Raw genomic sequence first — 25,096 nt, 5'->3', positions numbered from 1 at the left:
CATTACTGATGTCACTTTTTCATCATTTATAAATTTTGACAAACTCTTAACTGAAAATCTAGGGTGTTTTTGAAACCTATAAAGCATATACTTGAATACATCAAACATTAATTGAAAATAGGTCAGCTAATTCCAAGAAAAAAAGGTAGAGAATTCTACCCAAATTAGGAAGAAAAAAGAGAAAAAGATCACTTTATCTGCAAGTTTAAACACACGTTCCTACTCCATTTCTTCTTCTTTCCAGCTTTGTCAATGGAGTTACTAACAAAGAGATTGATATCACATGGTTTGCAAGGTGCTTGTCTCATTAACTACACACAGGAAAGAAACCTCTTCCAAAAATACTACAGGACAACTACTCAATGCTCCAAGTATTTGCTTTATAACCTGAACAAAGGTCCTGATCAGTTACTTTATCTAATAAATTCAGTGTTAAATGAAGCACACATAATATCTTTCTAGCTAACTAGCAAGTTTGCTATTTTTTTGCTACCTATCTGGAGCACTAAAAATAATATAGCTGAAAACACTTCACACTGTTTAGAAACCCGTAAGCTTGGGGTTTTTTTCCTGCTATACTGCCCCATCCAATACAGCATTTTCCCAGGAACAGAGTATGCATTAGATAGCCTCCTGTAACTCTCGCATCTTGAAGTAAAGTACCTAAAGCAGACAACTTTTGTCTTAGGTATGAAGCACAGAGGGTATGCAGCAAGCAGGATGGAGAACAGCAGATACACTGAAGTTTGAAATACTGCTCTCTTGAAAATAATCTCAGATTTAACAAACAAGCCAGTTCATGTTAGTAATTCTCTATGCTGCAAAATATTACTGATAAATTAAATGTCAATGATTTGACAAGAAGTTCCAAAAATAATCTAAATTAAATTTCTCCTGAGGTTACAGGAAGTTGGTCAGCATTAAGATTCTTGAATGACTGAAAATTACATGCTCACACAAGCAGAACTGTCAGGGAAATAGCATATTCTGGTCACTAGTAAGTCCATACTACACTGTTTAGCCCCTTGTATGAGTAATTTTCAGAAGAGGTGAGTCTCACAGGAAATATTTTTGGGGATTGTTCATATGTTTGGTAGATATGTTCAAAGAGGAAATCTGGAACAGGGATACTTTTGGAGTTATCTACAAAAACTAGGACAGTATAGATGGAGCTCTTGTGATAAAGTCCTAAGTCTTATTCAATCTGACTTTGAAAATTATTTTGGAGATGAAGATAGCCAAGGTTTCTGTCTGGAGACTGTTATAAGAGAAAGTGTTTATGTTTTACTCATAGTACGTAACTACAGACATCTGCTAATCACAGCCTCCTTAGAGGCTTCAAGAAAATTATATGACTGTCAAGTGTCACCTTCCACATTTATATAATGCATTCTCTGCCTGCTAATAAGGCACACATTGAGCTTATCTAGGCTACCCTCACTTAGCACTACTTTTCAGATTAAGTGAATAGTTCTGAGCTGCAAAATATTAGTTTGCAATTTCAAAGAACAATGAAACCATAAACCATGTGACTTCAGCATCTTCAGCTAAACGCAGCAACCACTCTACGGTATGCAGTAAGCATTACTGCTAAAAGAAATGGTCAAGATGAAAATCGTCTCTGTAAATTCAGGAATTTGGGTCCAATCACCTAGGAAAACTTCACAGAATTCAGATACTCTATTATGACATATGGACTGAGAAAACAGATGCACAACTCAAGTACAGTGTATGAAGCTTGGCAAAGTCATTAGATACAAGAATGTCGACACACAGTCTGGCAGTTCCAGATACAATACTGGATTTGCTAGATCATCTATCAGAGTGAAAAGACTACCCTTTAAAAATAGAAGTTTATGGTTTCAAGAAGCTGGTAGATCCTGCTCTCTGAAAAAGGAAAAGATAATGTTCCATAGATCACTGACTTTTCTAAGGTCACAAGACTTCTAGCTAGGATCAATACCTAATCACATCTACTAATGAGCTCTTAATCTCCTATGCATCCTCTGTATGAATAAATTCTAATACATTATTTAAATGCACTATCACCTGCCGAGGCATTTGAAAGAGATTAATTCCACATAGAGCCATGTCTGAATACCATACCAACTGGGAGCAAATCTTTGCTGTTAGCAAGATTACTGCACAGCTTTTTAGAACTACAACTTGCAAGTCACTGTAAGATATCAGTGAGGCCACCACTATAGTTAAGCACCTACTCAGTTTTTCTCAAGTCACCGACCCTCCTGCCCACCTTCATTTCCTTCCTTCTAGTGGGACACCAAAATAACCACAAAAGGACCTCTTGGACCCCTTGGATTTTGTCCTAGCCAAAAGAACAAGGTTGTATCTGCTCACAGTATAACACTGAGATAAATGCATATGAGTGCAGAAAACAAAACAATAAAGTTCCTGGACTGAAATACAAAGGGATGGGGTTACAAAGTACATCTAGCAACCACTCTGAATGAATCATAAACCATACGAAATGCAATTGTGCAAAACACTTCTAAGGATTTCTGAATGGGTATTCCCAGTTTTAAGATTTGCTTTTGCAATGGAGAATAATAGATTTTTATTTAGAAGGCATACTCTCATTTAATTTGTATCTTTTTTTAGTATAAATGGAAGGCAGTCTTGCAGAATGACACTGCTCACTGAGATTTGCAAAAGCAAGCTAACAGCTCAGAGGGATAGACTTTACATGTGTTCAAGTCTCTATCAAGACTTGCATGAAGAGCACTGATTTGTTTACAAATGGTAACATAACTAAGGACCTCAAATGTTGAAGAAGCTCTCCTGCGGTGAAGAAAGCTGAAAAACCACCCTAAAAGGCATTTTGTCAGGCCCCTGAATGTGATCTCACTAAAATTTCTCATACAGCCCCACAAAGAGCAAAAGCAGCTTACACAGACATCCATACTTCAAGGACATGCAGAAAGTTACATGGACTAGATTCCACATTCATCATTTGTCTCAAAAATTACTTTTTGCGTTTCAAAGACAAAAATCATAGAGAATTTTTCTGAGTTTTCAGTCAGTGGTTTCTTATTTATGTTAGGATGAAACACAAAATCTTTCTCCTGATTACAGAATAAGTCTGTCATTGTTTGATCAAAAGGTATTCTTGTGTCCTTCTAGTGTTTATGTGAGTGGCTAAGAACAGAAGTGTTTCACTAGGAGGTCACTGAAATATGTTCCAGGAACATCCTCAGTTAAGAGGTTCCTCTGGAAAAAGCCAACAAAATGAAAGAAAACAAAACAAAACCCCCAAACAAACAAACAAACCCAAAACTCCAACCAAACAAAAACAAATTTAAAAAAAAATCCTCAAACAAATAAACCAAAACTATGGTTCATAGTTTATAACTACCTACATGTAAGAGATCCTCGAAACAAGGCTGCATGCGAGCTAAACACTCAAAGTTCAAATCTTTAAATTAAGATGCATACAACATCTAAAATGTGGCAGGATTCTTCCAGTAGTTGGAGTAAGATTCAAGGCCTCTAAATGAAATACTGCAGTTGGTCCAATGCAGTAAAGCAAAGTAATAAAAAAGCATTCTCTTTCTGACCTCAAAATCTCTGTTTCTATTCTGCTTGCCTGGAAACACATAGCATATAAACGACAGTAAACTATAACAAACTCCTCGTATCTTGAGGTTCTCACCTGGCAAAGCAACTGTACCGTCTTGTTCCAAAGTTTCAGGGTTTATTCTTATGGCTGTCATACTGTGATTATTCGCATCTCTATATAATAAATAACCCTGGTAAGAGTAAAAATACATATATTAGTATGAAAATATTCTTAAATACATCACCAGGTATTGTCAAAAGGGAAAAATTGCAACCACTATTTTAGGTATTGTTTTAAAATTTTGGAAGCTTTTTACATCAAATTTGCTTCATTTGGATAATCTTTTTTTCCATGAATCAAATTCTGCATTAAAAAATGGAGATTTGACCCCTTTTCTTCACACCTTCTACATGTGGTAGATTAGAATGCTAAGCTCATATACAATTTTGAAGTCACGTATATTAATTCTGTTATTTATATCTATATACAATTACAGTTAAAAGACACAGCCACAGTAAAAAATAGTGTTCCTGTCCCCACTTTCAAGTCAACAAAATATTCACAGGAATTCCAGGATGGAGACAGACATATTGCCCTATATAGAAGAGTGTTAATTAATGAATATTAATATATGCATGGAAAAAACATACTCATTTAACATGACTGAGGCCAAAAAAAGCAGTATAAACCAACAGGAGAGCTGTAGAGACCAAGTTAAATAGTGACCAAGTAATGTGGCAACAACCATGTCATAGCAGGAGGTACAACAATGCATTTCCTGCAAGCCCAATTAGCCTCAAGTGGGAATTGTACACATCTAAGAATGGATGCATTTCACAGGCTTTAACTCAGAATCTATCCTCATTTGTAAAAGAGTTAGAGACCCTAATTACAATCATCTAACAACAGAAAAATCCAACCAACACATTCTCTTCCATCTAAACTACTGGACAAATCAATCTCAGTGAAATGAGGAAAAATAAGCCCACACAAACTAGGAAAATAAGTAAAGAGCATTAAAGTGATAGAAAAGCTTCAGTCTAAAACACGATGAAGTAAGAAAGATCACTTGAGAACTAGAGCTAAGTTAACCAAATCTCAAAGGGAAATGAGACTTAGGACACATTTTACCTCTTTTATGGACACATAGCTAGCAAGTAACTGCAAGGTCCACACCCTCCTATAAGTAGAGCCCCAGAGTGACACTTTTCCAAACTAGCAGTGCCTTAGGAACAGTCACTGTGGGGGTAATACACCTGTACAAGCACTCAAAGAACATCACAGATATTTATAGCTACGTACAGAATGTCCAAACATGTAACACTATATAGTGAAACCACATGAATCCTATTCCTTTCCAAACTGATAAAACAGGCTCCAGAATGAATGCATCCACACACATTTGTATTGTGCCAATATACCTTTTGGTGAGCTGTTTCCACATATGTATACACATATATATATAATTGTAATGACAGGATATATATGTCATGAACAATTTCGTTTCAGAAGCGTGTAAGGAGTATACTTAAAATCACACTGGAACAACAAGACCACTCAGCTAATAGTTAATATACAATAAAAATTGTATATTAGTTAAAAAATTGTGTATTAGTTTAAAAAATTGGGTAAATTCATTATTCTCTGAAACGTATTTTTTTTTGCAAGTTTTGAGAGTTTTTTGTAATGAATAACAAAGGTATAAGAAAAGGTGGTTGATATTCTGGAAACTGACTAACTCTAGAAAACACAAACCATCCAAATACAGTTAACTCTGCGGCACCAACATCAACAATTATCTCTGGTTATTGTTCCCACAAGCTCAATCCTACCCCAACCAAAACAGCATTTCCTTATTTTGCTGCAAATATTTTAAAGTCAATTTATTTTCAAGAACAGATATTTCAAATATTTTTTTACTCTAGTTTGTTCCAACAGCACATTTTCACATCCACTGACATCCACTCCAGAAGCACACATCAACTGACCATACCATTCACAAACTCATGTGTTAAACTATCATATTTTGAGAAAGTCTTTACAGTGAAAACACAGCACAAGGACACTTCATTACTCATTTCTACGTGCCAGTACAATCAGATGTTCCTCATCCTCCACAATTTAGAAGTTAGTTGCAAAAGATTGATTTTTATAACTAAAGCCAAAAGAACAAAATATTCATGTAAGCTTATTCTAAGCCAAAGTCTACTTAAAGTATCCATTAGGGATAGGGAGGGCCACATGTTTTATGTTTTAAGTATTCACTTACCTGAGCAAAGCCTAACCAAGACTTTTTTTCTTTCCTGTTTTTTATGCGGGATGTAGAGTTGTATATATGGCCCTGAAAAGCAAAAAATTTCAATCATTTAACAAATACCAGAGTGAAAACTTAACACATAATCATTTACCACGCAAACAACAATCTCTCCAACATATTATGAAAATTCTAATAAAACGTTGTCAAATTCTCATAGAAATCATCAGAAAAATTTTCATAAACTGTGAAAGAATTAATCACTAGTAAGGTACTTGAGATTCTCCATGGAAACAGGACATCATAAAAGTTAAATTAAAGTAGTAACTATCACTCATCAGATGAGAAGCAATCACATTACCCTCACTGTCCCGCTATATCCAGAGCCAATTTTGTAAAGTCCATCTTTACATAAGAGATAGAGGAAAAAACCATCACTCTGAAGTAGGCACTGGTCATCTTCATCTACAGATATTTCTTTCAATGGCCACTTGTGCATCAAGGCTGCCTTCTTTATCCCATTACTGAACCAGTCCTGGATTTGAATTTTGCCCACCAGAACTGCCTGTACACTCCGCTGAAGAGAGTTTAAAATAGTTGGCACCTAAAGAGTAAAAGAAATAGTGAGTGAAAAACATGACTATTTTTTAAATGTTGTATTTTCTGTTCTATCTCCAACTCAAGAAAGACAAAGAACTACCTACTTTTATCTCAAAAACACAGAGGGAGGAAAAAATCTAACTAAATTAAACAATAGATCTTCTCGGGTCATGAGAAGTACTCATTTACATAAATACCCAGAAACAGAGAAGTTTTAGTGCAAGACCTGAATAGTCTGACAAGCATGGCTGCCATTATTGGTGAGGATTGCAGAGATTGCTTGCAACGTTCTTCCTGTCTCTCCCCAGGCAGCCACCAAACTGAAGAGACAAGCGCAGGAAAGTGCAGTCAAGGACTGTCCTGTACTGTCGTTCATTCCTGTGCTACGGACAGTTATTTCCAAAAGCAGCTGGAAGAGGGATTCTGCAGACAAAACACAGACAAGTCACAAAATCATATCAAACAACTTGACAGTCAATGGGAAATTAAACTTAGAAAACACATGATACATCTTTCTTCAGCCATTATGTTTAGCCCTAATTTCAGACAGAAAATAAAGCATCTCAGTTAAATAGACCTAAAATATCTTTAACTTTTTGTTCTTTTCAGCCGGAAAATGTCAAGTCTTGATAATCACCATGGCCAAAGAAGAAAAACCACAAGTCCTCTGTTACAGTGGAACACATGAACAAGAAATGAGCCAGAAGGAGTTATCTGATCTGCCTATTCGGTCGACCTCATCACTGAGATGATGTGTAGGTCTTGACCAAACTTTTCTATTCTTTCAGGCCATTAACCATGTTGAAGCACAACCTCCTTCACAGAAGCGAGCATTTCAAATCAAAGCTTGAAAATTATTTTGATTGTATGCCTCTTTTCAAGCACTGTTTAGTGACTGAGCATCTGTAACACTCAAGGTGTGAATAGAAATCCACCTCAATTTTCTTGACAGCAGACACAAATATGCATGAACGCAGATATCAAAAAGTGTTCTCTGTAGCTTTTTAATACTCTGGCATCAGTACAAAAATAAAAGCTTTCTGTAGCAAATTGCTATCGGTCTTTGGAAATGGAGTACTGTTAAGTCATAAAATATGAAAAAATACATAAAGTCTAAAGGGTTTTTTAACATTATTTTTAAACAACACATGCTACATCTTAGTCTTCCCTGCAGTTCTTTAAACCAGTAAAAACAATGAATCAACAAAAATTCTGACACTCTACTTAGCAGCTTAATATAAATTACAACATTAACTATCTAAGCTACAGATTAGCTCTCGGCACTGGTGCAGTCTCACCTTAAAAATTGTGTGCAGTTTGGGGCACTGCAATGTAAGAAAGATATTAAGCTGTTAGAGAGTGACCAAAGGAGGGCAATGAAGACAGTGAAGGGCCTTGAGGGGAAGCTGTATGAGCAGTGGCTGAGGGCACTTGGTCTGTTCAGCCTGGAGAAGAGGAGACTGAGGAGAGACCTCATTGCAATTACAACTTCCACGTGAGGAGAAGAGGAGGGGCAGGCACTGATCTCTTCTCTGTGGTGACCAGTGACAGGACCAAAGGGAATGGCCTGAAGTTGTGTCAGGGGAGGTTTAGGTTGGATATTAGAAAAAGGTTCTTCACCCAGATGGTGGTTGGGCACTGGAACAGTTCCCCAAGGAAGTGGTCACAGCACCAACTCTGCCAGAGTTCAAGAAGCATTTGGACAATACTCTCAGGCACATGGTGTGACTCTTGGGGATAGTCCCATGCAGGGCCAGGAGCTGAACTTCATGATCTCTGTAGGTCCCTTTCAACTTGGCATATTCTGTGATTACAACAGCAGATTGCAAGAGAAGCCCACTCTAGAACTATATTCTTTCCAATATGACCAAGTATTTTATTCTTCAGTAAGACAAGTGAATCACAATTTGTAAGGCTGTCACGTTTGCTACAATTCAGAGAAACTCTTCACCTACACCTTTACGTTCCAACACTCCTGTTCTAGAAAAGATTAATGCTGAATAAGTACTGAGTACATGCACTGTAAGGAATTGCACTCCAGAATCAAGACAGTCATTTGAGAACAAGCATGTTACTATCTCACAAATACTTGCTAGGAACCATGTTCTTCTTTCCAAGACAATAACTGATGCATGTTAACACAAATGCAGTTAACAGATGAGATATTACCTAGGACTTCAGGAGGTTCTGATTGCAGGCCTTCTGGTTGCTGACCTTGGAGCACATTAAGTAGGGCTTGTAGGCTCCTGAGACACAAGGATGGATGAGAAAATCTTGTCTCCTTTATCAGTTCAAAGACTTCACATAGTCCAACTTCGATGATCTGAAGAAGTACAGATTTTTCAGAATAGATATTAATATAATATTTTTACATCTTCATAAATAAAGGTATATCCCAATGTTCACTTAACAAGACAGTTACTCAAATAAAAAAAAGTAATACAGAATAGAGTTGTAATACAAACAAGAAACAAAATCAAGAACCCACTTACACAATTGTACCAGCAAATATTACCCAGGAGTCAGCCATTATATGGAAGAGCATATCTAAGCAGAGAAATAGTTTCCTGAAAAAATGACGAAACTTAATTTTTTTCACAATATAAGACAAACTGTGCCTCTAAGCCCTTCTAATTTCTATCCAGTTCACACTTTGACAGACCTCTTTTTCCTTACTCATTAATGTGAACCAGCAAGCAACCTGGCTTCACAACTTGAATAACAATACATTTGATAGCTGATACTGGCAGCTCTGGTACTTTCCCCTCCAAAGCCTCAGAGATTAATTTTTACATTGTGACAAAAACAAAGATTAATTGCCTGTCAGTAAAACTTCATATGTACTCACCACAGACACGCATTACGCCAACTAATAGAACATGTGTAACTCCTAACTTTTCCTTTTAGGATTCCTGAATATACTGAGATTACAATTACGCTTCTCTCCACTGACTGCTCCCTTTCACTTCCTTCTCAAACTCCGTATGTAATAAGGATGCGGATGAATGAAAAGAGAGAAGGGTTAGTTCGTTACAAGTAAGCAACTGTATCTTAAAAACTTCACTATGTGTTTTGGTCAGGAGCAGAGTCCCAGTGTTTAGTGTTTAATACAGATTCACTTCTGAGTAAAATCTAAGGAAAGAGACTGAAATGCGAAAATAACTAACACTGTTAATGGAACTGTCACTCATGCTGTCACACATCTATTCTGACAGTGAGCTTCGAGTTCTGCTAGATGCCTTGTAACTCTGTTACCATTCAGTTTATTTTGACTTCTGTCTTTAAGAAATTATTTTATCATCTGTTTTGGTTTTGGATGAAGAATAAAAACATAATCAAATCCAGTCTTCAAAGTGCAACAGCAATTTTCCTGCAAATTACACCTTATATTTCATATCTTCGATAGTTAGGGGAAAACACATGCATGGTATCTACAGGGAAAAAACTGCCAACACAATAATGGCAAAGATGTCTTTTCCAGGATCCAAAACTCACCATCATCTTGCATGCTAAAAAATAAAATACACTGTAGTACATTTTTAGAAATTCACTTTCTTTTCAGTTATAGTGTCTTTGAGAGAAACTGAGAAGTTTATTTTACTCTTCCCAATCTTCAGACAGAAGACCCATCTAGGAGCTGACAAGGCAGCTGGAGAAAGCAGAGAACATAACAGTGGAGAAAATAATTTGACGAACTTCCATTACAGTAGGAATCATCAATGGATAGTTCTGCTGGGATGTTGTCAAGCCTGCCCAGGTTTTGGGTTGGATTTTAAATACCTAACATCATGAGACTGGGTGGGCTTTGTAAAATAGATCTGTTAACCTTAGTATCTCACATAGGTATATCACATATATATATATGATGTGTGTGTCTCTCTGCCTCTCTCCTCCAAACTGTGCACTGAAGGACAGGATAAGCAAATACTTTTCAAGACATCTTAAGCTTATTCTCACTGCTCTCTCTGAAGGGTCTCTGAGCCAAAGCAGGCACTGCTGCCTCATTCTCTGTGTCACAGCCTGACTGCTTTTAGGGACGCTCTCCGCGCAGCCACTCTTGTCTTCCCTTTGCAACATCTTTGAGACTTCAAAAGTGTAAGCTTAACAAACAGTACACAAAATTCTAGCCTGGATGCAGACATTCTGACTCACAACTAATTCCTAAAAACCCTCCTATGTCTTCAAATCTTATCCACACTATTGTTTCCTTTATCTTCTCTCTCATAGCATTGTGAGCATTGTGCCCAATGCTCACATTTCTATATTTATTTAAAAATACACACTCTGCATTAATTTACGTTAAATACATAAATACATAAAAAACCCCAAAAACATTTAGAATGGTAACACATTTTCCTAATACGTTTTAAGAGACTTAAAGTCAGTCTCTAAGGAAAGTAATTATTTTTCTTAGGTTTTTTTACAACTTTAAAATTTTCATTTTTACTCAAGCTTACTAGCAAAGTGTATGCCAATGCAGGAACAGAGAACATTTAAGTCAGTCAATTCCACCTTAATCACTTTAATACACTATTTGTTCCTTTTAGTACAGGGCTTTTGTGTATCATCCATAACTGAATGTTACATTTAATACTGGGGGGGAACTACCTCTTTTTAACTCTTAGAATTACAAATCCTATCAGTAGAACTCAATCTACCCTATTTTAAGTAGAGAGAATTCCCTATCATTAGCTAAGGTACTAAATAAATAAGGTGCCAAATAAGTATGCCAGGCAATGCAAATATTTCATGTGAATCCAAAAATACAAAGCTATCAAAGGAAGTTACTAAACTGTCTGAACACAACCATAAACCATATTTTTATTGTGCAAATATCTAAAGAGCAGCAAATTATGTCTGCAGGTCTCTTTTAACAATGTTATTAACAATTGTTCTCAATCTCATTATAGAAATTCCATAGGATAACTTTTAATTCTGAAATACATTCTACATAAAAGCTCTGACAAACATGACTTCCTCAAGTTTAAGGTGTAAAATAAAAATTCTTCGATATAATACTACATAAAAAGTAGAATGTTGTCAACTTTCTCTCAATTAAATGAAGCATTTTTGTAAACAAAAAATCCCAGCACATCAAGGACTAACTTCACCAGTTTAATTATGGAGAATCTGGAAAAGTAAAAATTCTGGATAGATTTTTAATTTGACTTTCATCTCACTATCAAACTCAAAATACATCAATATTCTTTGAAATAAGCTAACAGTTACTATCACAAGTCAATCTTGTAAATACTGGAAATCTTAGAAACTTCCGTAACTTTCTTTACATTTAACAAACTAAGCCCTACCCAATATTGTTCATTACACACAAGAATCAGACCATAATATACTCAAAGCTTTGACAGACATCTATATTCAGGATACCAAGACATTTACATAGTTAGTCTCTAGAAGTTTTACTACATGAGACAGCTCCATCTGGATGCCTTCTTCAAAAGCATGGATGCAAGTCACATTGTTACCTAACAACTTACTATTAGCCACACAGTAAAGAAAAATAACAAGGTCGTATCAAGCACCTAAATTGTTATTGAATCAAAAATTCCAGAATTCTTTAATATTTTGTAGATTCTTTGCTAAAAAATTAATAGTTTGAAAGCATACTGATTTTCTTCCATTTTATACTTGCTGTACTAAATACCACAAAATATTTCACCAGTTTTCTGTATTGAGATAAGTTTCCTACCTACAGTTTCCCTACCTTTTTTCTAACCCACTGTTTTTGTAAAACTGTGCTACTTTTCCAAGTCTCTTCTTGATAAACTCTCCAACACTTTTAACAATACCTGTGTCTTTGTTTCCACCTGCAAGTGTTCTGTCTGTACCACTGATAAATCTCAACCTTCTTGGAAACTCTCTTAATTTCAAAATCTTTCTAAAACTCCATTCCATTCTCTGTAAATGCTAAAAGGTACACTGCCTTTTACTTAAAATTACACATCTCCAATAACTTGCTGATTCATTGAATATAATCCACAAGGAGCCAGATGCAGTTCATAAACAATGCTAACTTTATTTCCACTGACCACACACTATATTTTAATTATCAGTCATGAAATTTCAGTTACCTGGGTATGTTCCTCTTCAATTCACCACCACTGTTTTCCAGAGTGCCAACTTTGCACTTCAGGTAATACTACCTAAACACAACCATCTATAAAACTATAATTTTCTAAGCAACTCGACCATTCAACATAGTCACAGCTTCAACAACCTTTTTAATTCAGCATTTGCATTGATTTTAGAGCAAATACAAACAAGGAAAGTTAATCTGAATACCCTTTTTAGACTCAGAAGAATAACAAAACCAAGCAGGATTCATAGCATTAGTAAGCTAGCAATGAACAAAATTAAACATGCAGAAGTTACATAGTACTAAACGAGTGAATCAGCAAATTGAAAAAAAAAGAAACAAGAAAAAAATCAGGAAGTCCAATACAGATTATTTCTGACATTCCATCATTAATCCATCATTAATCCATCATAAGCTCAGAAATAGTAAACAGTACAAAACTCACCCTAACTGTTGAACCATAGCATCAAAATCTTCATGTGCATTACTATGTATTATCAGTTACCAGTGCCACTACGGGCAGTAAAACCAAAAAAGGGAAAGATTAAAAAACTATGTTAACAAGAACAATTGAAAGTTACTGCAATTACATGCATACTTGGCAAAAAAATCTTAGAAAACACTCCACCAAGCGATTTCCAACAGCAGAAAGACTTATTCTTTTTGGAGGGTAAAGCAAGAGGAAGCACCCTTAACCATTACGAGCTAGTAGCCTCTGACAGACTTCAGAGCTGCCTTATTTGCACCATTTTCCTGTAGACATTTGACGCTATAAGTTTTCAATTACTAACACCTATAAAGGAACACAAGTTGAATGCTTATCTGACATTTGGACAGGTACACAGATGATCCTAACTCAGCAAATCAAATGATTCTGGACTAGACAGACTACATATAAAACCAGAGCAATTTTCTGACCAAGTGTCTTACAATATTCTTTATTCCCCAAAAAGAACATACCAATCTTACATGACACACATAGCACACTTAAAACAGTATTGGTTACTTGCCTTTGGAAGTTTAATAGGTGGCTCTTTGGATTCCTCTTCCTCATCGCTGTCTGAATCCCCACTCTGTACACTGTTCTTTGAAGCCAAAGACACAGATGCTTCTTTTTTTTGCCACTCCAACACACAATGGCGGACATTGCAGTAAACATTAAAAGCTGAAGGATTACTATGCAATCTGATATCTGGTATGGTTATTGTACTCTCTAGGTTTTCAGTCTGAAAAACAAGATTAATTTTAATTTTAGTTTATTGGAAGTTTCAAGCTTTGCTAAATATAAATAATCTCACCAGTGTCAGTAACTTTGACAGAACAAGTTATTCTCAAATTGGAGGCAACTTTCCTGTTGAAGTATCAATTTATATTTCAGGCAGGGAATAAAGGAGGAAGAGGAAGAAATTTAAATATATTCCATCTAGCTTTAGTCTCTACCTCTTGTAACTTGACAAGGATGCTGGGATCAAAAATGGAAGCAGATCAGACTACAAAATGGTCCAAAAACCTGTGCCACACACAGAAGAGTAGCAGAACTCGGGTCAATTGTTGGTTTTTTAATTATTATTATTGAATTGTAAAATTAATTCTTATTCTATTCGTTAATTTTAACCCATTGGTAAATACTAAACATTTAAGCTGTCTGCTAAGCGTATGTCAGAAATTAAAAACACCACTACTTGTTTTGTCATTAAATAAAAACTGATGGCAAGTTCAAAAACTGCTGTCAGGATGCTGCAGATAACACTTCTGAGAACAGCAAATATCTAATAGACAAACTACTGAATACTAACATCTATCAAGGCCTATGACTTAACAAGACACCATCCTGTTTTCAGACGCTCTGAGCCACCAAGTAAGAGTTTGGAAACTGTTCTGAGAAACTACCACTACCCTGCCCCATCCTTTTCTTGGTATCTACTACTGGTGTATTACTGTCAGCCCCTGCTAAAACACGGAGCAGCCCTTCACGAGACTCTCATTAGACTTGGAAAAATGTAAGAAAAAACATCTTTTGAAAAGTGCTTTATAAAAATTCTGCTCTGTACTTTCCCATTCTGCAACAGTAAGATGGGACAGGAGGTATGACTGACTTGAAAGAACAAAGCCCCTCAACAACAAATGAATCCCCTGGCAAGTTTATTATTTCTATTTGGTTGGGTTGGTTGAGTACTAGCAAGGACTACCCTAGTTTGAGCAGAGGCTATGAAAACCCAGATTTCAGGCATATGGGAGGAAGCAATTCTCTGTAACACATCAGTGTAGACAGAGGGCACAGAGACTATATAAGGAGAGAAGGCCTGGGTTAAGAGTGCAGGACAAATATCATTGAACATGCAAGGCAAAATTCGAAGGAGCATTAGGCCAGACAGTCTAATTTCACAAGGTCATTTTGGTTTCTTTCTTGTATTCTTGAGAGGCAGGAAGAGTTGTAGTTTGTTGAGAGTGGAAGGTTTTTGTCTTTTCCTTTGTTTTCAATTAGAGGGCATAGATACTGTATATGGGCACATTCATCTGGCAGGAGATTATGCAGCGAATTATACTACAGTGATTTAGAACAGATCAGTGAGAGTAGTGATGGGAAAGAGAACACTAAACTAGCAGAGAAAAGGGAAAAGGAAATTTGAGAACCAATGAACTGGATCATATTTTAATGGGGTGATTTGTTTCTCTACAATATGGTTGCCAAAATTTTGTACATCAAACCCACATTTTTATGTGCACTTTTACTTTTATTAATACCAGAAATAACACAAGCCTCAAGGCTAGACATTTAACACCGTATGTTACAATATGCAACAAAAATTTCAAAATTACTACAAAATATTTCATCGTTGACATATTTCCTTTTGATTATGCTATTATTCTAACTGCACTGGTATACATCTGCCTATCCCTCATTTCCATTATTTCCACAAAGTTATTGCAAGCTAAAACATAAAGAAGTGATGCTTTACTCTGCAGCCTATTTATCCAACAGGGTGTATTAATTTTTTTTACTTGTGACAGTGTTAGCAGTAAGCAAAAAAATATAAAGATAATGAAGGAGGAAAAATAAAGCTGGAAAATATTCCATACATGCATTTTGAGTTTGGTAAGGTTTTTTTTCCTTTTTTTTTTTTAGTTCAACAGAACTTACTATGGATTAAAGACAAGCATAAGCTTAGTCCTTTGAAATAACAAAGCTCATATTAGAAACCCCACAGTATTAATCACTGCAAGAACTCAAGATACACTGTGATACTGGACTAACATATAAAGTTGTACCAAAATAGATTTGGACTGATACCAATGATAATGAGCTACTACATACTTTAGAATTTATTTGGCACAAGAAAACTAAACGGTTATAACATATGACTCTTCTGTATGTCAAGTATCCATACACATTATCCCAAGAGTTTTTGCAGCTGCTCTTAAGGCAAACACACAGTATAAGCTTTCAGCTTTAAAACTAACTCTGTTGAACTGCACAGGTTAAAAAAAATTCTGTACTAAATTTACTATGCAATTCCTCGTTTACCGATGGTTACAGGAAGAGAAAAATATCTGGAGCCTCTGAAATATCTCTATCTGAAGTTCACTTATCTAGTTAGTATCATGTATTGTAATTATCACTTCTGTGAAGTTTCCATTCCAATTCTTTCTTGCCAGCTCAGCTTAGTCTTTGTTCCAGAGTAGCCTAAGTTCTGAAGCTCATGTAATCACTTTTGAAATAGGTTGCCTGAATTGTCTAAACAGCACAGATAATTTTAGACATTATAGTGCTAGATAAAATACCAATGTATGTTTTCTTGCCTCTTTATATAACCAGCTGACTAATTTACAGAAATAAACACCTTAGTCTCTACACTTCACAACTATTAATAAGTACCTTACTTAATGCTTTACCTTTTAAACAGTAAGCACTTTAACCATTCCACCTTTGCATTTAGTGTTTCCCTCTTCTACAACACTGCACAAACTATAGTTATATACACTAACCACCTACCCAGGCTTTCCTTTCCAGATTACAAAAGATTTCTAACTTCACTGAGGTCAGATACAGTAAACTCAAGGAAAGGAGTGGGAAGACCAGAATCCTCTGATCTCCTTTACACTTGTCTCAGATAAAGAAACTGTTTTCCCAAAAGATGAAATCCATAAATAGTTTATTATCTGACCAATTTATCTTCATGCTCTTGAATCAGATGACTGCAGTAACAGTTTATTCTTACATGTGATGGCAGTAGACTACAATCTAGAAGAGGAAAGTTCCTCTGTTGTTAAAGATGGGTAAGGCTATATATAATAACCATCTGATCTAACCCACATGGAACACAGAGAATAGAAGCTCACTAAATTCCTCTTTGAACCGTTAAGCTGTCTTAGAAAGGGATGCCCTCTTGAGGTTGAAACACCAATAATACAAAAGCCATGGTAAACATTGCCAAATTATTTGAGCCTGCGTGTTTTTAATGAGACAAATATTTATCCCAGTCAATCCTTCTTGTACATACAATTATTAGGTTTCAATAAATTTGCCTGCTACAAGAACTCCCTTTTGCAATGTTTAATTCCTTCCATTTGTATAAAGCTAAAAAAGTCTAAGTGTAAAACTTCTGCATAAACTATACAGGTGCAGGTCAATCATTTCAAGTACAATCTGTGTTTGGTGGACTCCAATTTTTCAGTAGTCCTCAAATAACATTAGAAGAGCGGAAGATGGTGAACTCTATTTTTCCATCAAGTCTCTCAGCTAAGTGTCCTACACAGCACTTTCATGAGTCATGGGGGAGAAAAATCCAGGGAGTGAAGAGGGGGGAGGGAGGGTAAACAGCAATATTTTAAAGCAGATTAAAGTTACACAGCCTATGATTTTCTGGTGATAATTTTTGCCAAAAGAAAAAAGCAAGGGGGAAGGGGAAGGAGCAGGTAGGGACTGGAATCCAGGGTGCAACACACCCATGTCTAATAATCAGATATTTGTTTTCTATGTAAAAGTCATTTTCATCAGCACTGAATTTCTAAAGGCAAAGCACACTGCACCACATGGAAAACTTTTATACCTCCATTTAAAAAAATAGGTACTAAATCACAAAATCAAAAGTTAACAATAGTTCAAATATCAGTGATCATAGCATGAGCCCAGCTTAGAAATAGTTTAAGGCTCAAACTACTGGGTTGCATTAAACACCAATTAATGCTTATGGTTTATACCTAAAATGTTCTAATATTTTCTTCCAGTTGTTCAACGATGACTTTTGTTTTCTTAAAGTTCTCTTCACTTACTCAATTGTCATTTTTAGTAAGCAGAGGTCATAAGCAACAAATTTTTGGGTTTCTTCAGAAAGCTCCCATCTCTGTTCACACTAAAAGACTCTTGTTTGTTGAAAAAATAAACTGACACTCACAAACTCTCCTACTCAGAATGTCCAGTAGGGATAGGCTTTTCAATCTCCTCTATTAGAAGGCTTTCAAATGGAAAACTATCACTGTGCTTATTCTGGTATGGTAAACACTGGGATGCATTGAAAAGTATATTAAAAAAAAACCCAACCCCAAGAAACCCTACAACAAACGAACAACAAAAAAACGAGGAAATAACAAAAAACCCTAAACTAAAACCACACCATTTTGTCAGTTAATAAAGTTTCATAAGCTAAAGATATGAAGCTGGTTTTACCTTTCCTTTTTCAGCTACATTTTTCAGGAAACACAGTTTTCTGCTATCATGCAGGAATATGCTGGAATGGCTTCCTGCACCCCAGTGACTCAGAACAAAGACCTGCTGGTCAACCCTGGTCTGCCTCAAAGACTGTCAAGAATAACAGCTTCAGTAAAAGACATGCAAAAGCCCATTATGCCTTTCAAAGATAGATAAATATCCATGTTTCAAGTAGAAACTGTTTTAATTCCAAGAAAACCCTTGAGAACAACCCTCCATAAGGATGAGACGCAGAGATTATCAGTTAGTGACAAATCCATAACTACTGACAATAATACATTCACGTTGTCTTTGGCCATACAGAAGGCATCTTACCACTCCATTTGTCCAATGCAACTAAATCCAAAAACTACATTTCACTGTTAAGCTTGTAAACAGCCATTCTGGATTTAGCTTCCTACTTAGCAGTTCAACAAGAGCACCATCAGCCAGAAAGACAGAGAGTCTATACAGCAACAATGATCAAAGATAAAGAGTTACCTTAATTTAAAAGCACAAATTTCTGCCACCAGACAGAACACATATATATTAACTACATTCTGCAAAATTTCTTCAAATTTCCAACTTGGTTTTCTTTGTTGAAGTGGGTCTGATAAAATCATGAAGGCAATAGAGCTTCTAATATCTTAAGAAAGGGCTGAAAAATTCACTTTGGACCACAAATACTGCACTGTACAGTGCTGAAAACAAAAAAGAAGATAAGGCCTTTCTATACCGAAGTCTGAAGCTGCACTACTTGAGATAAGCAGAATAATCTGGTAAGTATCCAAAAAGTCAATACCAAATGAATAGATAGAGGGTTTAGTTCACCCTCCCAAAGTCATCTGTCTTGAGATAGAGTAACAACATGAGGTTTGGCAAATAGGGATAAGATGGCCAAGTTGTTCTACAGTGAATTTGTATTATAAGGGCATTCAACTGACTGCTAAGTGTTTTCACTGGATATTTTAGTGGTTCTGTACTTCAGAACCATTTCAGAAATGAGCTACTTTCTCTTTACTGACTACAAGGAAGAAGTCTTCACACCTGCAGCAAGCCTTTCTGAAAATCCCTCCAAGATTCTAACTTAAAGAGAGAAATAGCAGCTCTCTAATAGAGAAAGAATGCAGCAGAGCAGTGTTTTAAAATACGTTTTCTCCTGCATAAATCTGTTCTCTGCAACAAGAAAATGTGTAAATATTTTTATGAAGTTCACTGTACCATTCCCATGCATTTGAAGTGAGGGAGGCAGGGGCTACACAGGGAGAAAATATTAATAGAAACACACAAGTATCATCTATTTCACTTTCCATTACGGAGGAATTTTCAAAGGTAATTTTGGAGTCCTTAGACATTGAATACTCTGTTTCTCCTTCAGCCAATACCGACAAATCTTTGCAGCAGTAGTCTCTACTTATTGGCTGGACACAAATCTCAAAATTTAACTATAACACCAACATGTTTAGCAACACAGAGTTTAGGAACTGGAGAACCAAAAATGCTGTTCATATAATTTCAGGCTGAACATTAGTAGCAAAAGCAGTTGAAAAAGGCTAACATTGGTATCATAGTCATGCAGAACAGAGTAAACAGACTGGCCTACTATTAACTCCTCTAAAAAACCGAATTAATAGTTATACTTATGTTTTCTTATATTTCTCTCAAGTTACTGTCATTTTAGTCAGACCGTTGTCAAGTTAGTTACAGACTTACCTTGTTGCGTGTTTTTATTTTCAATTTAGTCTTCTGTTTTCTTTTCAACTTTTTCTTGCTAAAAAGTTTCTTACTTCTGAAAAAGAACAGAAGAGCAATGAGAACAGAAGAATTAAACTCCTTTCCATATTCCATGATAAACCGTAAGAACAGAGGGAGAAAAAGAAGTACTCAAGTTTTTTCCTAAGCAAGGGGAACAATCACAGAGAGAATTTCACAGTATAAATCAGAATATAAAACACTTTAAAAGATGCTTTCCTAATGTTCCACTGAATTATGGGCCTTTACTCTCATCAATTTAATTAGAATATATGTTAGAATAGAAAAAAGTCCCTACCTTTTCTACTGGCTTACCCCACTGTTTCTATTACAAGTCCATTAGCACCACACCAATACTAGAAGCCAGAGTTACTGACAAATCTTAGTAACAAAACCTGTTAGTACAGGTTTTATGCTTTGTAAAGTCTTTGCCACACAAAGATTCAAGCCTTCCAAGGCAAAAATGAAGCTTTAAAAATGCATCATTTGGCAGAAAATTCACTTGATGGAAGAAACCTCAGCTTTTTTACTTTTTGTCTAGATTTTTCTCACCCTTAGTATACAGACTTGTAATTTCCATCCATTTACATTACAGATCTAGCCAACACAGGCTCCTTTTACTCTCTCCTGCCCACACCCATTCCTGTCACATTTTTTTTCTCCTCCATTTAACTACCCAGAGGAAAAAAGAAAAGACATATAACAAAGACATCATATACACAATACAATTCTTTTGTCACCATCACTGAGATTACTCTGTTTGAGATGTGTGCTTTTTAGCCCACTATACATTTCTCTGGTCTGTTCAGATTATAAGCCCTCCACAAAAGAAGGCATATGTTATCTGTGCAGTATAGAGCTCATCCTATACAGGACTACAAGGAACACCTACTAACATTCCTCTATGCCACTTAAACATTACTCAAATAGACTGCAGTTTAGATAAGTTGGAAAAATGAAACTAGCATATTTGAAAATCACAGGTAGTAATAATTTGCACTTTCGGGCAACAGACTGAGAATCACAAAGAATCTTAGTATTTTATTTAAACAGCTTTGTTCTAAAAAAATAAAAAATAAAAAATTGAGGTACTAAAAGCATAGTATTTGCTCTCCTGTACAGCATTAAAACTGGAAGAGTCACCAGTCAGAAAACAAGCTCAAACAACTCCTGAAGAGAATTCCAAGAAAGCTGCCTGCTAGAAATTTCACTTTCCCCCTCTTCATATATAAAGAGGAAGGTATGTTCCTCAAGACACTTCCTGCAGAAGCAAACCAGCTCACCACTTTTCTTATAAGGAACCAACACCATTACCCTGCAGTTAAAGAGAAGTGATTCAGTGAGGGGGAATTCCTCCACTCTCCCCAGTAAATAAAGCTTGTATGACTGCTCAAGGTTACTTCAGCTTTTAAGTTTCTGATAAAAGTATCTCCTGGGCTCTCTCAGTCCATACCATGAGTAAACCACATTGCCCAAAACTGAAAACAGTACTTGTCATTTCCTGTTGGGAAGAGAAAGAAGAAATGTCTCATATGCCTCCAAGGTCACACTTTTAAATGCATTCCAGGGATTATTTGGTAGCTTCACAGAAATATGGCACAGCAGACCTATGTAACACAGACTATCAGGAAAACATTTTCCTGCAAACTTCCAAACGAGCTTCCAATACTCTTTATCTAGCTGTGCTGTTAATTATGTCTTTTAAACACAGTGCAATTTGCACTTACCACAGACAACTTGATAAACATTGGGTTTGTGTTTTTTTTAAAGGATACTAACTCAAGACATTGCAAATTTAATCCTCACTGCCAAAATCCTTGAAAACTCTCCAAATTTGTTATAGTCTGCAAGCATTATAAACACTTTCTCATCTTGTAAATATCTCACTGGACCAGTCCCTGTGTTTTTGCAAGTATTTCTTGGTGTTCAGTATACATCTAAAAATCCCACAAATTAAGCCTTCTTCCCCTCCACCCTCACGCCCCCCCAAAGATTGGGCTCATTTCTTCAAAGCAACAAAACACCCTCCATCTGGCAGACTACCTTCATTTGTCAGTGATAACCAGACAATGTTTTTTCCAATTAGCAAACAAGAAAGATCAGCAATGGGTTTACTGGTGGTGCTAAGAGCTCTCTCATTCATACAACAACCACTAAAGATGCTGCAAGCAGCAGCATTGTCTGACTGTTCCAGTGTGGTAGCCGTTACAAGTTCTAGACTTGAAGAATTTTTTACAATTTTTTTGAAACAACATGGGTATAGAAATGGCTTGTTAACGACCCACATTTATCTCCCTATATTGTCTCAGAATCTCAAGGATACTGAAATCCCAATGTTTTTGTTGGGAAGTGTACTTTCCCCCATTCCAAACAAAACTTTAAAAAAGTAAGCAATTAATCTAGAAATAAAAAATACATCATCCCACTGATTTTACAAATAACTCTGAGCAACTTACTGTTACTATGTATAATACTACTATATTCATAATGTATCTGGATACAGCAAAGATATATATGACTGTCCACGGTTCTATTATATACTGTTGTGCCAAGATGTTTTAATATTCAGAAAGAAAGTATAAAACATGGGCAAGTATATTCATGAAAACCAATGTCAAACAGATTATGAGTAATTTCCTGTTGAAAACCACATGTGTTAATTATAAGCCTGATTCTTCCATTGCCTAAAGATTAACAAGACCTGATATGGCTCAGCTGGATTTTTTAGCTAAATTATTCATTATATTTTTGGTTAACAGTTATAAATTCCTGTTAGGTATCATTTGTAAAGGTCTTGAAACTCTGTGCTGACAATCTGCTTCTGCTGGCCTTCGACTTCTAACAAACTGTGGATACCATCTAGTTCACACAAACCAAACAGCCATTATCAGCAAATCTTAAGCAGGTTTTCTGCAAACTGCTTCAAGTCATGGTAACAGTAGAGACTGAGTTAGCAGGTTTGAATTAGACCACAAAGGAAGTGCAAGTCAAATGAGCATGGAACATGAAGATACCATGACAAAAAATACTTGTGGCAAATTGACCAAAGGAAGACTGAATGGTGTTCTTACAGCCTTCACAGAAAAATCTGTTGACAGTAAAAGCAAATACCTAAAATGTTCAACTCTGGAACATGGAATAATTGCCTCACACCAAAGAGGAAAAAAAAAAAGGGGGTGGGGAGGGAAAAGGGAGGCCCGGCAACCACTGATTGCTTGACAATTTCAAACAGGTTAAAACAGCTATTAAACTATATGACTGCAACTTCTATTCATGTTCATGACAACTACAGTAGTAGGAAGTAAAAGCATGTTTAGTTTATTTGTTCTCAGAGCAGAAGGAGCCTAGCTAGTACTCGCAATATTTGCCACATTATTAGAACGACACTATTCAGTTTTCTCAACACCATTGCTCTTACTCTGTTCAAAAACATTGACGAAACACATACAGAGCATCTTCCCTCCAAGTCACAACAGTCCTGAATTGCAATTCATAAGCTTCAGCTTGAGAAGGAAGCCTTATACATTGAGTGTGTGTTCCCCACCACAATGCTCTTACTGAATTACTCAGTATGGATTAATGTTTTGTTTGTGTCACACCTGCATAAATTCTTCTAGACTGTATGTTACAATAAAGGTGTCACTGATAGTGAAATATTATTCTGTCCCTGCTGCTGAGGCAAAATAGGAAAAATAAAAGTGTTATTCAACTGCTGTCTGACCTAAAACCTTTGTTTCTATCTGAAATGTGTAAACCAAAGGTCCTGGCAGCTAGTGCAGCATTAGACACAGTCATTCTGTTAATTAAATTTTTGAGAACACTTTTGAAAAAGGAGTAAATGTAGAGAATCACATGCTAACACATGTAAAACTTCTAACTGACTTGGTTTCTGTGTATTTGTCTAAACTTGTTTCCTCTGGTTTGAGGGCTAAGCATCTTTGGGAAGAAGTATATTATTGGCAGGAGAGGCCTAGCAAAATCACCCTGTGTCCAGACAAATGACAAATATACCATATGATTTTGTTTCCATAGGTGCTTACTTGACAAAGTTAGCTTAAGCATTCAAGGGCTAGTGGAAATTTTCTTAAGAAGCAGCAACCACCCAGTAACACTGTCAGGTTTGTGGTATCAAACAATTCTTTTGTTTCCTCCACTAGGTGAATTATTGCTGCTGCTTCTGAACAGTCCAAAAGTGAAATCCTAAGCTCAAACTGTCACGCAGATCACAACAGGAAACCATTATCACTCATATTGTCACCACCAAGTTCCAGGGTCTTTCACCACAGCATCGTGTTACTGCAGCATGGATGCAGTGACAGTGCAGGTGAAGTTCAGGAACCTCACAGAAGGAAGCAAGACAAAAGCAGGATCACAACCACAGACTTCATAAGAACAGACTTTGGCCTGTTCAGCAATCTACCTCGAAGAGTCTATGGGATACAATTCCTGAAGAGAAAGGGGTGCTGATGTATCTTGAGGGAGTTGGCTCTTAGGCTCTACACTCAACTTGCAACACCGTATCTGGAATTCTGTGACCAGCTCTGGGCACCCCAGTACAAGAGAGTAGCTTACTGAAACAAGTCCTGAAAATGGCCACTAAGATGCTTAAAGGACTGGAGCATCTCTCATATGAGAAAAAATCAAGCAAGCAGCGATTGTTTCGCTGGGAAAAGGGAAAACTTAGGAGGGTGGGGGTGGAATTTCCTCAGTGTGGATATATAACTGACAGGAAAGAGTAAAGATGATAAAGACAGAACTTTCTGAGCAATATTCAGTGACAGACCAAGAGACAATGGGAGAAAAAAAATAAATACAGGAGGTTCCATCAAACACAAGAACTGTAAGAACAATCAAACACTGGAACAGGTTGCCCGGAGAGGCTATAGATTCTCCATCCTTTAAGATATTGAAAATCCAGTTGGACAATGTCAGAGCAATCTGCTCTGGTTGGCTGTACTTTGAGAAAGAAGGTTGCACTATACAGTCTCCCAAGGTCCCTTCTAATCGCAACTATTCTGTGATCTGCATTGTTTGTTTATACTAAAGTAAAATTTAACTGTACAATAAAAATGCTTTGAACTGTGGAAAGTCGATTTTTTTCTCATTCTAAGTTTTGCATTTCTACTGGTG

General features: G+C 36.2%; 1 protein-coding gene across 15 annotated transcripts in view; it reads right to left on the bottom strand.

Annotated features, from left to right (window-relative positions):
* The window catches only part of MYCBP2 (MYC binding protein 2), a 184,352-nt gene that overhangs the window by 134,753 nt on the left and 24,503 nt on the right, over positions 1 to 25,096 (bottom strand). For all 15 annotated transcript variants that reach the window (XM_071549773.1, XM_071549741.1, XM_071549724.1 and 12 more), the window contains exons 2-8: positions 19,928 to 20,003; positions 13,536 to 13,751; positions 8,601 to 8,754; positions 6,658 to 6,854; positions 6,193 to 6,435; positions 5,847 to 5,918; positions 3,671 to 3,767 (exon numbers count right to left, since the gene is read on the bottom strand). In XM_071549773.1, coding sequence (XP_071405874.1) covers positions 3,671 to 3,767; positions 5,847 to 5,918; positions 6,193 to 6,435; positions 6,658 to 6,854; positions 8,601 to 8,754; positions 13,536 to 13,751; positions 19,928 to 20,003 — 1,055 coding nt within the window. The remainder of the gene's footprint in view (positions 1 to 3,670; positions 3,768 to 5,846; positions 5,919 to 6,192; positions 6,436 to 6,657; positions 6,855 to 8,600; positions 8,755 to 13,535; positions 13,752 to 19,927; positions 20,004 to 25,096) is intronic.

Source organism: Pithys albifrons, chromosome 1 (genome assembly GCF_047495875.1).
Source record: "Pithys albifrons albifrons isolate INPA30051 chromosome 1, PitAlb_v1, whole genome shotgun sequence".
Taxonomy (NCBI): Eukaryota; Metazoa; Chordata; class Aves; order Passeriformes; family Thamnophilidae; genus Pithys; species Pithys albifrons.
This window is presented reverse-complemented; position numbering and strand designations above follow the sequence as displayed.